Source organism: Dama dama, chromosome 22, assembly GCF_033118175.1.
Source record: "Dama dama isolate Ldn47 chromosome 22, ASM3311817v1, whole genome shotgun sequence".
Lineage (NCBI taxonomy): Eukaryota > Metazoa > Chordata > Mammalia > Artiodactyla > Cervidae > Dama > Dama dama.
Genome location: NC_083702.1, coordinates 18,083,363 through 18,099,610, shown reverse-complemented (window position 1 = coordinate 18,099,610; position 16,248 = coordinate 18,083,363). Strand labels below are relative to the sequence as shown.

The following is a 16,248-nucleotide window of genomic DNA, read 5'->3' as shown; positions in this document are numbered from 1 at the left end:
TCTCCCGCACTGCAGTCAGATTCTTTACTGTCTGAGCCACCAGAGAAGCCTAAATGAGGTAAGGATGGAACTGATTTTATCCACATATTCCAACCTTGTTTGTTAACATTTTTAATTAAGATGTAATTCTCATAACATTATATTAGTTCTAAGTGTACAAGATAGTGTTTATGTATTTGTACGTATTGGTAAATCATCACCACACATACAGTAATATCCATCACCAAATGCAGTTACAATTTTTTTCTCTTATGATCCCACAAGTAAGAATTTGCATGCTGCAACTAAGACCCAGCACAACCAAATAAATACTTAATTTTAAAAGAGAGTATTATTTTTTTCATAGCATCATTTTTTTTTATCCACATAAGGGCTTCCCTGTTTGGTCAACTGGTAAAGAATCTGCCTGCCATGCAGGAGACCCCAGTTTGATTCCTGAATTTGGAAAATCCACTGGAGAATGATAGGCTACTCACTGCAGTATTCTTGGACTTCCCTTGTGACTCAGCTGGCAAAGAATCTGCCTGCAATGTGGGAGACCTGGGTTTGATCCCTGGGTTGGGAAGAACTCCTGGAGAAGGGAATGGCTACCCACTCCAGGATTCACACCTGGAGAATTCCATGGACTCTATACTCCATGGGGTCACAAAGAGTTGGACATGACTGAGTGACTTTCACAAACACTATATACAAAAATATCTTCTTTCCTATATTACTGTCTTAAGATATCTTTCATGACAATATTTTTTCTCTAGAATGTTTTAAAATTTCTTATTTATTCATAGGAACTCTTTATAAACAAACATCACTTACTGTTTTTCTTAAATATTTTTGTAAGATTTTCCCCATATTTACACATATTATTAAGGTTGTATATGTGTACGGGGGGGGGTTATGTGATCAAATCTGTAATGTTTTACTTATTTGACTTCTGCCTTTAGTGCAATGTTTCAAACACCATACTTCACCTCAAAATAACATTGAATCAAGTTTTATTTTCTGCAAACAATTTTGTAGTTCCACTGAAGTATATTCAAACCTAATTTCAAATTTATTTATTTATCTGAATTTATTTTACTATGTGTAATGGTGTAACATCATCACCAGATAGGAATTACATTTTAGATATGTGATATCTTAGCTCCATCACAAAATAAAAGCACATTGTTTCGTGAGTTCATGGAAATGACATCAAAAGTACAGGCAACAGTACTTTAGAATGTATGGCAAAACCCACTTCAATATTGTAAAGTAATTAGCCTCCAACTAATAAAAATAAATGGAAAAAAAAAGTACAGGCAACAAAGCAAAAATAGACAAGTGGGAATATATCAAACTAAAAAGCTTCCACAAACCAAATGAAAGATCAACAGAGTAAAAAAAGCAAGCTAGCACATATTATATAAGGCATTAATTTCCAAAAATAATAAGGAACTCCCACAACTTAAGAGGAAAAAAAACAACAAACTTAAAACCTAATAACTCAATTAAAAAATTGGCCAAGGGCTTGAATAGACATTTCTCTAAAGAAGACATACAAATGGCAATAGGTATATGAAAAAATGCTTGACATTGTCAATCATCAGGGAAATGTAAATTAAAACCACAAAGAGATATCATCTCACACGTGTCAGAATGACTGTTTTTTTTTTTTTTTAGAAAATTAAGTGTTGGCAAGGCTGTGGAGAAATGGACACTTTATGTGTACTTATCCTCATTAAATGTATAAATTGTATTAATAAAACTATGTAATCCAGGGGTTAAATCTCTGGGCTTTCACTGTCATGGGTCCAGGTTCAATCCCTGACCTGGGAACTCTGATCCCATGAGCAACAGCACAGCCAAAAAACAAACAAACAACAGCACGAAAACTATGACCAAAAACTCTATGATTTACAGTGATGTCCCTTTTCATTTCTGGTATTGTTAACTTCATTTTCTTTCTGCCCTGCATTAGTATTGCTCAGTGTTCATCAATTTTCTATGAGCCACATTTAAAGGGTTTTCTTCTATATTTTCTACATTATGCTTACCTTCTTTTCCATTAATTTTTGTTCCTTTTTTTAATTAACCCCAACATTCTACATTCTTTAGACTTTCTCATCTAGTTTCTTAATTGGAAGCTTACTTTTTTTCACATTCAGTCTTTCCTCTTCTCTAAATCTAGGGTATAAATTTCCCTTAGGCTCTACTTGAGTTTCATTAGAAGAATTTATCATATCATTATTTTGTGTTTATTATCATTATTATCATATCTTTATTATCATTATCTCACAATATTTTGTAAGTTTTAAATTTATTCCCAGACCCAGGTGGTTTTTGGAAGGATCTTGCTGAATTTCCCCAAATAGAGGTGGCTAACAATATTTTCTTATTAGTTCTTAATTTTATTCCACTGTGGTCAGAGTAAATACTCTGTATGAATTCAAAGAGTGAAAGATTTTGTCCTATTCTATGGTCATTTTGATAGAAGTTCCTAGTGCATTTACAGTGATGTGAACTCTTGCACCGGTGTTGGGTGCATTGCTCTATGTGTTACTTAGTTAAATGTGCTGATTATGTTGTTGTACATCTACTGTATTCTTTGTTTTTTTGTACATTTGGTCTGCATGCTATTGAAGAAGATATGGTAATAATCCCCCATTTTGATTGTGATTTTGTCTATTTCTTCTTTTCACTCTGTCAAGTATATTTCAAAGTTATGCTCTGTTACCTTTCTTCAATTTTGTTGTCTGCAGTATCTTTATTAAGGGTGCATCTCATTATAATCTTGAAAATTCCCTCTTTAATTCAATTAGTGTATCTTGGCTTAAAGTCTACTTTCTGGAACATTGATATAGCTACTCCAGTTTTGTTACAGTTAGTACATTTTTCCCATCGTTTTACTTTCAACTATTCTTTGCTTTCATAATATAAGATGGGCATTTTGCAAGTAACATTTGTGTCAATTTTGTTTTATCTTAATCCATTTACTGTAAATGCAATTACTGATATTGATGTGTTGGTATCTGCCTTTTTTTTTTTTTTTCTGTTCCCTTTATTTTATTTTATTTTTTTTTTAATTTTTTTTTATTATTATTATTTTTTTTTCCAGTGGGTTTTGTCATACATTGATATGAATCAGCCATAGATTTACATGTATTCCCAATCCCGATCCCCCCTCCCACCTCCCTCTCCACCCAATTCCTCTGGGTCTTCCCAGTGCACCAGGCCGGAGCACTTGTCTCATGCATCCCACCTGGGCTGGTGATCTGTTTCTCCATAGATAGTGTACATGCTGTTCTTTTGAAATATCCCACCCTCACATTCTCCCACAAAGTTCAAAAGTCTGTTCTGTATTTCTGTGTACGATAACCCTATATGCCATTTGTTTTTAATTGATCTACCTGCTTTATGTTCCTTTTTGTCTCCTTTTTTCCCTCCTTTAGTATTAAATATCTGTTATTATTCCAGATTTTCCTTTTTCCTTTTGATTTTCAGCATCTTTACTAGGAGTGGGGGTTTTCATACTCCTCCATTTATTTTTTTTAAAAGTTCATGGCTGATTCATGTCAATGTATGGCAAAAACCACTACAATAGTGTAATGTAATGAGCCTCCAACTAATAAAAATAAATGAAAAAAAATTCTCTATTGTTATATCTTCAGATAGTACTTTTGCAGTTCTGTCTCTCTGTCTCTGTATCTCTTCTCCCTCTCCTCCTCCTCTTTCTTCTCTTTCTCATCTCTCAGCTTTAGGACTCCTCTAAATCACTATCTTCTGAGTTCTATCTAAAATTTTTTTAACTTATTCATTCACTTTTTAAACCTAGATATTTTATTTTAGGTTGACAATGTTTCCTTAGATATTTTTATTTATTTATGATTATTTGTTATTTTTTTCATCTTTTTACCTGTTTATTCTCTTCTTCTCTCTTTTCCCCTAAATACATTGATTGTAGTTAAAATCCTTATCTGCTAAGTCCAGCATTTCTATCATAAGTTTCTCTGCATTCTCTTATCTTTTTTCACTTTGGTCATTTGTCATGTTATCCTAGCTTGTCAAATGTCATGTCATTTTTTATTGAATGCTTTAAATTATATATGAAAAAGTAGGATGCTCCTGATACATTTTCTAACACCTGAAAGGATTTACCCTTTGTTTTCCCAGGCAGGTGGGGGGAGGGGTGTGTATCACTTAAATATCTAAATATAACTAAAACTGAGCTGTAACAAGTGTGGGTTGCAGTTTCAGTAGCACTCAGTCCACCTCTGATTTCTCTGTCCCTATGAAAGGAGCTTTCAGAGATTTCAGTTCAGAGCCTAGGTTCTTTTGTAGCTAAGTACCCAAATAATGAAAAAGACTCTGCTTTCCAAGTCTTTTTATGTAGTTCTCTAGCTTCCTGCCCTTCACAGCTTATATACTGGGCAGATATTTGAAGAGAAAACCTGCTGTGTGAGAGAGGCTCTCAAGACTCTAATTTTGCCACTCCAGCACCAGGTAACTCCCAAATTATGCTGGCTTCCTGTCACAACAATAGTCCTCTGCTTGCCCAAGCCCAGATCCTGATCATTAAATTATGCAATGAATTGGCAAATTCCCACAGAGAAAAAAAAGCTGTAGATCCTGGACTAACATTGAAATAATCTCCATTCTTTAGAATTTTGGCATATTTAGTCCATGTTGTGTTAACAAATGTCAAATACATTTACTGTTTCTTAAAAAACATTTTCCATCTTTTAAAGTTGTATCCAGCAAGACCCAGCAAGACACACTGGCCTGCTGTGAACTCCTCCATTCTCCCTGGAAGTGGAAAATTTTAGGTTTAATTTTCTACTTCATTATTTACTTAAAGTGCAGCACTGATAGACACTATTTAACCTTTCTTTATGACACTTTTATGTATAAAAGGAGAGAAAAATCCATTGAGTCTGTTAATGTTATTTGTTCAAGGGCTTTCAGAGCAGGAATATAACTTATTCCTGCTCAGTGGTAGAACCAGAAGGGCTTCACCAGTGGCTCAGTGGTAAAGGATCCACCTGCAATGCAGGAGACGCTGGTTAGATCGCTGGGTCAGGATGATCCCCTGGAGGAGGGCATGGCAACCCACTCCACTATTCTTGCCTGTAGACTCCCATGGACAGAGAAGCCTGGTGAGGTACAGTTCATAGGGTCTTAAAGCGACTAAGCGACTAAGCACACATCTATACTATTTCCCCCTCCAAATCACATAACTCCAAAATTTGAATAACAGAGATTCTTGACACAAAGTCCAAGGAGGGATTATATTTTTGGGGGAGATGAAGCAACATTCTCTGATTCCCAGTGGAATCTGGTCAATGTCAATGTTACCTGGCATCATCTCCAATGAAAGTTGTTCAATCTACTCAAATGGCTCACATGTTCTGAAACTAAGTATCCAGATCTGAAGTCTGAAGCTTAGAACTATAAATGAAATATTCTGGGGGTAAACCAAAACATCACAGAATCCATTTGTTTTTCAGTTCTGAATGACTGTACCAAGGAGAAGGATTCTAATGGTAAAGGATTCATGACTGCTACCTGAAGCTTCTGATGAGGCCACTCCCTTTAATTAACCCCTTTAACTCTCAGGTCAATGGGATCAAAGTGTGTGTGGTTTGTAAGGAATCCATCCAGCTGCCAGCTCATTCCTGTGACTCTGAACTCATTTAACTGCTGCGGGAATAGAGACCAACATTTCCTGTCAATCCTTCTCAGGTGCTGTGTAGAACTCTACAGACCAGAATGTTACCTCTGATATGACCTTGTAACACCTTCTGTCTCAGACTACTCTCTAGGGTGTTTTTAGTTTACTATTTCCTGTTTGGTTTTTCCCTCCTACTTTTCAACCTTATTAATTCTCTTGCCGCTGATATAAGAAACCAGACCCAGCTGCTGCCCCAGTGCAATGCTGCTGCTGCTGCTAAGTCGCTTCCGTCGTGTCCGACTCTTAGCGACCCCATGGACTGCAGCCTACCAGGCTCCTCCGTCCATGGGATTGTCCAGGCAAGACTACTGGAGTGAGTTGCCATTGCCTTCTGCACCAGTGCAAAGACTCCATATCAGAACCAGCAGGGTCTGCAGCCTCAGAGAAGAGCGCCTCTTACTGCTCAGGTGAGGGTCCCACAGGACAGAAGAACCTTCTCATTCTCCAAGTCAACGCCCCGTGTGTCTCATTTCTCTCTCCTCAGGTAGCAGACAGCTCCGCCTGGTGGACGGGGGCGGTCCTTGCTCCGGGAGAGTGGAGATCCTCGACCAGGGCTCCTGGGGCACCATCTGTGGTTACAGCTGGGACCTGGAAGATGCCCGCGTGGTGTGCAGACAGCTGGGCTGTGGAGAAGCCCTCGATGCCCCTGTCTCTTATTACTTTGGGGCGGGATCAGGACCCATTTGGCTGGACAACGTGAAGTGCACAGGAAAGGAGTCCCACGTGTGGAGGTGCCCTTCCCAAGGCTGGGGGAAGCACTACTGCGATCATAGCGAGGATGCAGGAGTCATCTGCTCAGGTATGGTCAGTTCATTGCTCATCAGCGGGGAGAATGGAAAGTTCCAAGAAAGCTGGTGTCTGATCAGAGGGACAACAGGGAAGGCATGGGCTAGAGAGGACTGAGACAACTACCCATCCTCCCTGAGTGCACTGTAACTGTGAGCAATGTGCTTCATATACTTTCCTCTTACAAGTCTCTGCTATTCTTTTCTTCTCCAGTGGTCTTACCTGAAACTAAAATAGCTTTATTTATTCTCCCAGTTAAATCCTCATGATTTTTTTTTCATAATTCATGTTTTGTAAGAGTGAAACATTTGCTAACAGCCACATACACACTCTTCTTTGCACAGGAAGGCTATGAGAGTGAGGGACAAAAAATGAAGATGTACTTTCCTGGGTGGAGTTGTTTCTATACAAAGAGTGTGAGACATTATTTTGCACTAGGTTAGTATGAGTGAAAGCTACTCCTACTGTAGGAGCATATAATTTACATATATAGAGGGTACCCCTACAGGGGTTATCATTTAACAGATCAGAGATTCTTATGGATTTTTCTTGCCAGATTTCAAATTTCCTTTGCAAATTTAGACATAAATGTTCATAGTTCTTTGATGGTTGAGAATTGTTGATGAAATGCTCTGAGTCACATATTCTTCCACTGTTACTAGAAAAGTCTCTCTCTCCAATTTTTCCTTTAGAATATCTGTATAAATGCAAAGTTTGGAGAAAAACTTAGCCATGCACTGACAAGTCAAAGGTGGAGGTAATAAAACTTGAATTTCTGTGTTTTATGTTAAGAGATTATATAGTTCATATTTGATGACTTCAATGATATAAGAGAATTGCATTTGGGGGCTTATTTGGAGTTAGTGGACACATATAATTTTTGGAGAAGTTGGAAAATGTTTTATAGTAGCTGGGAGGAAGGAGAATGGCAATGGGAGCTGATGAAGGTAACTGTGAGGTTCTCTGAGCAGCACTGAGGGGCCAGGTGTGGTATGGAGGATGCTATGTGTGCCTAAGGACACAGGATGTGTCCTACACAGCAAGAGACCAGACAAGGATATGTCTTTACTATATTTAATATCTTTACTCACATCGGCCTTCTATTTAATAATTTTCTTGGAATTTTCACACACATATTCTTCCATATAAATTTTAAAATCAAGTAGAAAATAAAAAAGATATACTATATCTCAGAAGTCTCTATCTTGATATATATAAGACTTTGTTGATTATTCAGCACATATTTGAATATTTCACATGTATCAGGGTATATAAAACAGAATACAAGAAATACTTTTTTCTTGTTCTTTCTAAATTTTTAATCTCATAGAATTAAAATAACAATATCAATAACCTCAGATATGCGGATGACACAACCCTAATGGCAGAAAGTAAAGAGGAATAGAGGAGAGCCTCTAGATGACTGTGATAGAGAAGAGTGAAAAAGCTGGCTTGAAACTCCACAATCAAAAAACTAATATCATTCCAACCAGTCCCATCACTTCATGGCAAAGAGATGGGGAAACATTGGAAACAGCAACAGACTTTATTTTCTTGGGATCCAAAATCACTGCAGACTGTGACTGCAGTCATGAAATTAAAAGACACTTGCTCCTTGGAAGAAAAGCTATGACAAACCTAGACAGCATATTAAAAAGCAGAGACCTTACTTTGTGACAAAGGTCCATATAGTCAAAGCTATGTTTTTTTCCAGTAGTTATGTATGGAAGTGAGAGTTGGATCATAAAGAAGGCTGAGCACTGAAGAATTGATGCTTTTGAACTGTGGTGCTGGAGAAGACTCTGGAGAGTCCCTTGGACAGCAAGGAGATCAAATCAGTCAATCCTAGAGGAAATCAATCCTAAATAACTCATTGGAAGGATGTATGCCGAAGCTGAAGCTCTAATACTTTGGCCACATGATAAGAAGAAATGACTCATTGGAAAAGACCCTGAGGCTGGGAAAGACTGAAGACCGGAGAAGAAGGGGACGACAGAGGATGAGATGGTTGGATGGCATCACTGACTCAATGGACATGAGTTTGAGTAAACTCAGGGAGATAGTGAAGGACAGGCAAGCCTGGTGTGCTGCAGGCCGTAGGGTCACAAAGAGTTGAACACAACTGAGTGACTGAGCAACAAAAACAACCAGTTAAATAAAAATGCTTTAATTTGAATGTGTAGCCTGTGACCAAATTCCCAGCCAGAGGAAACTAGGGGTCCTAATCTGGACCTCTCTGGGAAGATGGAAATGGATAAATAATAAAAAGTAAGCAGATCATCCTCTCTCTCATCATTCATTCCTATATCAATGGTGAAGCTAATCCTTTAATTCTTTAATTTCTGTGGTGTGTTTTCTGTTCTCTCCCACTTTCTGTAGTAGATTTTTATTCTTTTACATCACTCTTTCTGAGGCTTCAAAGTTCACATACTTATGCAATCAGAGTCCTTTACCAGGACAAATTCCACCATGTACGTAAATAATTTCGTGAGCACACTCAGAAACTAGGCAAATTATTTTTTTTTTTTTTTAATTTTATTTTTTAATTTTTTAAATTTTTATTAGTTGGAGGCTAATTACTTTACAATATTTTTTAAAAATTGTTCTTTATGATTTGCAGAGATTTTTTTTTCCCATTGGATTTCTTTTTTTCTGTCCAAATATGGTCCATGAAGGATGAAATCATGATCATGAGTCTTTTCTTTGGTCTCTCTCTCATACTCCATCCACTCCTTGGTTAACATACCACTCACCGCACCTCACTCCCTACAGAAGTTCTCCCTTTTGGAGTGTCCTTTCCATCTATTTGTAGCTCTTAAGATCGTTTCTTCTTTTCTGCATTGGGGGAATTGGGAAAGTGTAGCAGTGTTAGGTGGTAAATGGGAGAAGCACAGGGGATAAAAGATGCTAAAATCTCATTGAACAAGTGTTTGGTTTCCAAATCTATGTTACGTCCCTATTGAGTCTTTTGCAATTTAGAGTTCTCTAAAATATATATGGCTTGCTTGCTCTCTGCTCTCTTCCTCTCAGTCTCCTTTTTCATAGCTTGCTGGCTTCTTATCTCAGAAATCCAAAGAGGAAAGGAATATGCAGTCAGCATATAGATAGGGTTAGAATACATTAAATTATCATCGCTCCTTCACATTTGCTAAGAATCTCATGCCTAGGATGAAGTAACCAACTAACTCAGTTGTCTTGCATAATCCTACTGAGACTTCACTTTCTCTCAGGTGTGTTCATAAATCTTAGGTTTTTCAGAAAGGTGGCTAGGATCATTCCCTGCCTCTCCTATGACTCTCTGAGCTTTCGTCATTTCCAAACTTTTCTGTGAACAACTTCTTTCTCAATTAGGTTACCCAATTGTGACCTATTGCCTGCACTTAGATCCAGCCCACATATTGTTCCCATCCTCAGTGACTTGAATATTGGCTCAGAGAAAACTGGCCAGAATTCTAGCCCCAGAAATCTCAGGATGACCTTCTAAACTTCTCTGGCTCTTAGGCCTCTAACCTATTGAATCCCATGGACATTTTTCACTTTCAGTTCAACTCTGTACCCATGTTTGAATGTCTATCACTGTGCAGTTTCTTTGGGCCTTGTAGTTTCCAGGCCACCAGAATAAGGCCCCCAGATAAGAATTAACATTCCTAACCAAAATATATATTCTCAGGATTCAGCCATTCTAAACTGACCCTGCAGTCCTTCTGGATACCTCTTTAGAAACTTGCTCATGAAAATGCAATTTGACAATGACAGTCAGATTCTCTCTTCTTATCCCCTCTTATTTCACTGTTAGAAAGTAAAGCTTTCTCACCATTGCAAGTGAGATGTTGTTTCCAATTGTCAAGCCAGGTTCATGAACACTCACTGGGTTTTTGGTTCTTTGTTTGTCTTAGGATTTGTGCGTCTGGCTGGAGGGGATGGACCCTGCTCAGGGCGAGTAGAAGTGCATTCTGGAGAAGCCTGGACCCCAGTGTCTGATGGGAACTTCACACTCCCCACTGCCCAGGTCATCTGTGCAGAGCTGGGGTGTGGCAAGGCTGTATCTGTCCTGGGACATGTGCCGTTCAGAGAATCTGATGACCGGGTCTGGGCTGAAGAGTTCAGGTGTGAGGGGGAAGAGCCTGAGCTCCAGGTCTGCCCCAGAGTGCCCTGTCCAGGGGGCAGGTGTCAGCACAGTGGAGCTGCTCAGGTTATCTGTTCAGGTGATATACACGGCAGGACTTAACCTCTGTGTACACTCAGTTCAAGCTAAAAAAGAAATCAGATTTTGCTGAAATCCTGTCTTTTTCTCTCAGTGTACACAGAAGTCCGTCTTATGAAAAATGGCACCTCTCAGTGTGAGGGCCGGGTGGAGATGAATATTTCTGGACAATGGAGAGCTCTCTGTGCCTCCCACTGGAGTCTGGCCAATGCCAATGTTGTCTGTCGTCAGCTCGGCTGTGGCGTCGCCATCTCTACCCCAAACGGAGCAGAACGAAGTGACCAACTCTGGAAAGCCCGATTTCACTGCTCAGGGGCTGAGTCCTTCCTGTGGCAATGCCCTGTGACTGCCCTGGGTGGTCCTGACTGTTCCCATGGCAACACAGCCTCTGTGATCTGCTCAGGTAAGACAGGGACGGGCTACTGTACTTAGGATGCTCCTGGACTGTAATGTCCCCAAAGCAGAGAGCAAGAGAAAACAGGCTTAAAAAGAAAGATATTCTGTAGTGAAATGTTTATTCTTGTTACTGAACTCAGGTTTCAGCTGCACATTACTCAAGAATCCAATACTGAGAGACGAGTGTGTGGTAAAATTAAGACAGCTTTATTGAGGAAACCAGCAGTTTTGGGGAGACAGAGGACTAATGTACCAAAGAACCAGCTCCTCCTTGCTGATCAGGCGCGAGAGTTTTTAAATGGGAATTTCTGGAGTGCACAGGTGGAGGTAGGGGACAGGTTACCTGCAGAATAGCACAGCTAGCTTTGACAATCATCTTGAAATAGATCTGATCAGTGTCACCTTTATTGTTTGAATTACAGTTAATCATCAATTCTAGTGTCAGTCTGTTCCCATTTCCTTGAGGCCGAATCTTGGAATTGTGTAAGATGAAGATTATGGGTTTCGCTGTTGGCTCAGATGGTGAAGAATCGGCCTGCAATGCAAGAGTCTCGGGTTTGATCCCTGGGTTGGGAAGATCCCCTGGAGAAGGAAATGGCAACCCACTAGTCTGGTCATCATGTAATTTTTTCGCTACCACCTAGTTGGGATTTCACTATCAGCAAAATAGTTCAAAAGATATGGCTCAGAATGTTATCTATAGCCCATGAAAAGGAACTAAAAGTCCTTGAATTTGTTTAGGGCTAAACTATTATCATTTTGTCCTATTTGACTGTTTTCTTTTGTTTCTGAATTTTTTTTTCATTTCTGTGATTAAATTTATTCTTTAACTAGGTTTTTCTACAAACAGGCAGGTGGAGGACATGAGGGTGGGCTGTCCTGAGAAGGCTCCGTTAGGTCCTGCTCCATAACATTCTCATTGTTCACTCCTGTTTTTCAGGGGAAAGAAGTGCTAAGAAATGCTAAGGAGTGCTATGTCAGGGAAAGAAACGCCTAGACGAATAATATTTTTTATGAAACATTATTATTTAAGGATAATAACAGAGAAAAAAGTACAAACAATAAGTGTATACCTAGGTCATGTTCCCCAACCTAGATCTACAAAGAGAACATTCATAGCACCATAGAATCACTATTGCCTTCCAATAGCTGTGTCCTCCTCTTCTCCAGGGAGGACTGCTTACCTAAGACTTGTAGTTCCATAGAGTATTTTCTCAGGTTTTGAACTTCATGTAGAACCATACATCTGTTTTCTTTTGTGTCTAATTTCTTTGACTCCAAACTGTGTTTGAGATTCACTCATGACGTTGTTTATGGCAACATTGTATTCATTTTTATTATGATAGAGTATTCCTTTGAATGATCACATGACCATGCACTAAACCATTCAACTGATGGCAGAGATTTGAGTTTATTTCCAGTTCTTGACTATTACAAATATAATGGTGCAAATTACCATGATGATGACTTTTGGAAGAAATATTTATTGTGTTTAATTCTGTCTTATATTTTTATTTTCTTAATGGCATGCTGTACTTAAATGATCCAAGTTACGCATGTTAGGTTTGACTTATCGACTTTTTCTCTGTACATGTAGTGCTCCTTCAGTCAGTCAGTTCAGTGCAGTCACTCAGTCATGTCCGACTCTTTGTGGCCCCATGGACTGCAGCACGCCAAGCTTTCCTGTCCTTCACCATCTCCTGGAGCTTGCTCAAGCTCATATCCATTAAGTTGGTGAAACCATACAATCATGTGATTCTCTATTGTCCCCTTCTCATCCTGCCTTCAATCTTTCTCAGCTTCAGGGTCTTTTCCAATGAGTCAGTTCTTCCCATCATGTGGCCAAAGTATTGGAGCTTCAGCTTCAACATCAGTCCTTCCAATGAATATTCAGGACTGATTTCCTTTAGGATTGACTGGTTGGACCTCCTTGCCATCCAAGGGACTGTCAAGAGTCTTCTTCAACACCACAGTTCAAAAGCATCAATTCTTCAGCATTCAGCTTTCCTTCTGGTCCAACTCTCACATCCATACGTGATTACTGGAAAAATCATAGCTTTGACTAGATGGGCCTTTGTCAGTAATGTCTCTGCTTTTTAATATGTTGTCTAGGTTGGTCATAACTTTTCTTCCAAGCAGCAAGCATCTTTTGATTTCATGGCTGCAGTCATAATCTGCAGTGATTTTGGAGCCCAAGAAGATAAAGTCTGTCCCTTTTTCCCCATCTTTTTGCCATGAAGTGATGGGACCAGATGCCATGTTATTAGTTTTTTGAATGTTGAGTTTTAAGCCAACATTTTCACTCTCTTCTTTCACTTTCATTAAGAGGCTCTTTAATTTCTCTTCACTTTCTGCCATAAAGGTGGTGTCATCTGCATATCTGAGGTTATTGATATTTCTCCCAGCAATCTTGATTCCAGTTTGTGCTTCATCCAGCCCAGCATTTTGCTGGGCATTTATGTACTCTGCATATAAGTTAAATAAGTAAAGTGACAATATACTGCCTTGATGTACTTCTGTCTCTGTTTTGAACCAGTCTATTTTTCCAATCCACAGAGTTCCTTTTATCCTTCTAAAATTAACTTTGTCTACTCCAAAATCACAAAAAAGTTCTTTGAGAGTATATCACAAAAGTGTAATTACATTATTTTTGCATATAATTGTAGTTTGCTTCTAGGATTGACATCTCTGTAGGATAAGGGTCAAGTGTCATGTTTTAATATGGGTATCCAGTTGACTCAAATCTTTTTCTGAAAAGACTATTCCCCACTGCAGTGTCACCTTTGTGATAAGCAAAACGGCCATATGTCTGAATACATTTTTTAGATTCTCTATTCTGTTCCACTGTATCCTTTGTCTCTTCTTGCACCTGTACTGCATTTTTTAAATTATTGTAACTTTATAGTAAGTCTTAAACCTTCCCTGGTGGCTCAGACAGTTAAGAATCTATAAATTATTTAGTTTAACTGACTTTCCTGTCCTTTAACCCTCCCAACCCTCTAATCATGACTGTTTCTACAGGAAACCAGACCCAGGTGCTGCCCCGGTGCAACCACTTTGTGTCTGAACCAACAGGCTCTGCATCCTCAGAGGAGAGCGCCCCCTACTGCTCAGGTGAGGGTCCCACAGGACAGAAGACCCTTCCCATTCCCCAGGTCACCGCCCCATTGTCCCGTTTCTCTCTCCTCAGACAGCAGACAGCTCCGCCTGGTGGACGGGGGCGGTCCCTGCGCCGGGAGAGTGGAGATCCTTGACCAGGGCTCCTGGGGCACCATCTGTGATGATGGCTGGGACCTGGACGATGCCCGCGTGGTGTGCAGGCAGCTGGGCTGTGGAGACGCCCTCAATGCCACGGGGTCAGCTCACTTCGGGGCGGGATCAGGGCCCATCTGGCTGGACGACCTGAACTGCACAGGAAATGAGTCCCACGTGTGGAGGTGCCCTTCCCGAGGCTGGGGGCGTCACGACTGCAGACACAAGGAGGACGCGGGGGTCATCTGCTCAGGTCTGCGCTGCGCACTGTCCACAGGCTGGGGGAGGGGTGGGGCTCTGAAGGACGGGCGTCTGAGCCCCGAGGGAGAGATGCTGAAAGGACCAGAGAAGGAGGCTTCCCCCCGTGGAGCGCGTCTTTCCAGCAGACGTGAAGACGAGGTCCTTTCACTGCGTCTTGCAGCAACTGATTCTGGTCCTTTCTTCTCAGTAGTGTTTCCTGGCAGAGCCTTTTCTCACAGTTTTTCTTGAAATCAGGGCTCACCCTTCTGGTACGTATGGTAGAGAAGTCTTAAAGCCACTCTGCTAGTTTTTGTTTGTTCTATAACAAATTGCCACATCGTTAATGGTTGAAAGCAATATATTTATTGCCTTAACACTTCTGTAGCTTAGATGTCCAGCAGGGATCTCACTGGACTGTGATAAAAGTTTCAGCAGGGCCACATCACTTTTGAGCCTCTGGGAAAGAATCTGTTTCCTGTCTTTTCAAACTTCTAGAAACTGCCTGCCTTGCTTCACTCATAACCCCATTCTGTTCATCATCAGACCAACAATGCTCCACCTCTCTAACCATGACCCATATTCATAACTTCCTCTAGCCAGAACGAGGAAAAGGATTCCACTTTAAAGGATAGTGAGTCTAAGAATGTGATTAGGCTGTGCTCAGGTGGTTAATCCACCATATTTCAGGTTAATCTTACCATCCCAAGGTCCATACCTTAATCACATAGATAAAGTCCCTTTTACCAGATAAGGAAACATAGACACAGGTTCCATGTAGACATTTGTGGGTCCATTATTCTATCTGCCTCCACACTGTCCACATCACATCCCTTTCATACACTCTTTTAGATGTTTTGTCAGGAAGCAGGAGCCAGCTCCCTCTCCCTGCAGGTGTCCAGGTTGGTCTTCCTCTCAGTTCATATCCACCACATCAGGGTGGTAGAAATATTTAGAAAGACAGACGCAAATGGACAAAGTCAAGTAAAAAGGAGGCAAGTTTCACTCTGGTCATCTAGTGGATTTGCTTCCTCAGCTGGGTCACAGATGAGTGTTCACAATTTTGGGAGAGAGGAAAACCCAGAGCACTGAGTGCTGTGCTCACTCTGTCCCATCTCCTCCCTTTCAATCTTAGAGTTCCTGGCCCTCAGGATGGTGAGCGAGGACCAGGAGTGTGCTGGGTGGCTGGAAGTTCTCTACAACGGGACCTGGGGCAGTGTCTGCCACAGCCCCATGGATGGTGTCACCGTGTCCATGATCTGCAGACAGCTTGGCTGTGGGGACAGTGGAAGTGTCAACACCTCTGTTGGTCTCAGGGAAGGTTCTAGACCCCAGTGGGTAGATTTGATTCAGTGTCGGAAAACGGATACTTCTCTCTGGCAGTGTCCTTCTGGCCCATGGAAATACAGTTCATGCTCTTCAAAGGAGGAAGCCTACATCTCATGTGCAGGTGACTTATATCTGTTTCTGTAATGAAGTTTGGATGGAGCAAATTTAATCTACATGTTTGAAACTTGTTTTATTAAAATTTTTTAATTGATATAATTGATACAACATTATATTTTTTGCTGTGTACAACATAATGCTTATGTTTGTGTGTACTGATAAATGATCACTACAGTAAGTCTAGTTATATCTATCTATATATATATATATCCATATATAT

At 40.2% G+C, this 16,248-nt stretch overlaps 1 protein-coding gene across 1 annotated transcript in view; it reads left to right on the top strand.

Moving 5' to 3' along the window:
* LOC133043053 (uncharacterized) overlaps positions 1-16,248 on the top strand; it is a 285,837-nt gene that overhangs the window by 256,285 nt on the left and 13,304 nt on the right. Inside the window, 6 exon segments of the mRNA XM_061123943.1 lie at positions 6,192-6,506; positions 10,390-10,698; positions 10,792-11,100; positions 14,115-14,207; positions 14,284-14,598; positions 15,718-16,032. Coding sequence (XP_060979926.1) covers positions 6,192-6,506; positions 10,390-10,698; positions 10,792-11,100; positions 14,115-14,207; positions 14,284-14,598; positions 15,718-16,032 — 1,656 coding nt within the window.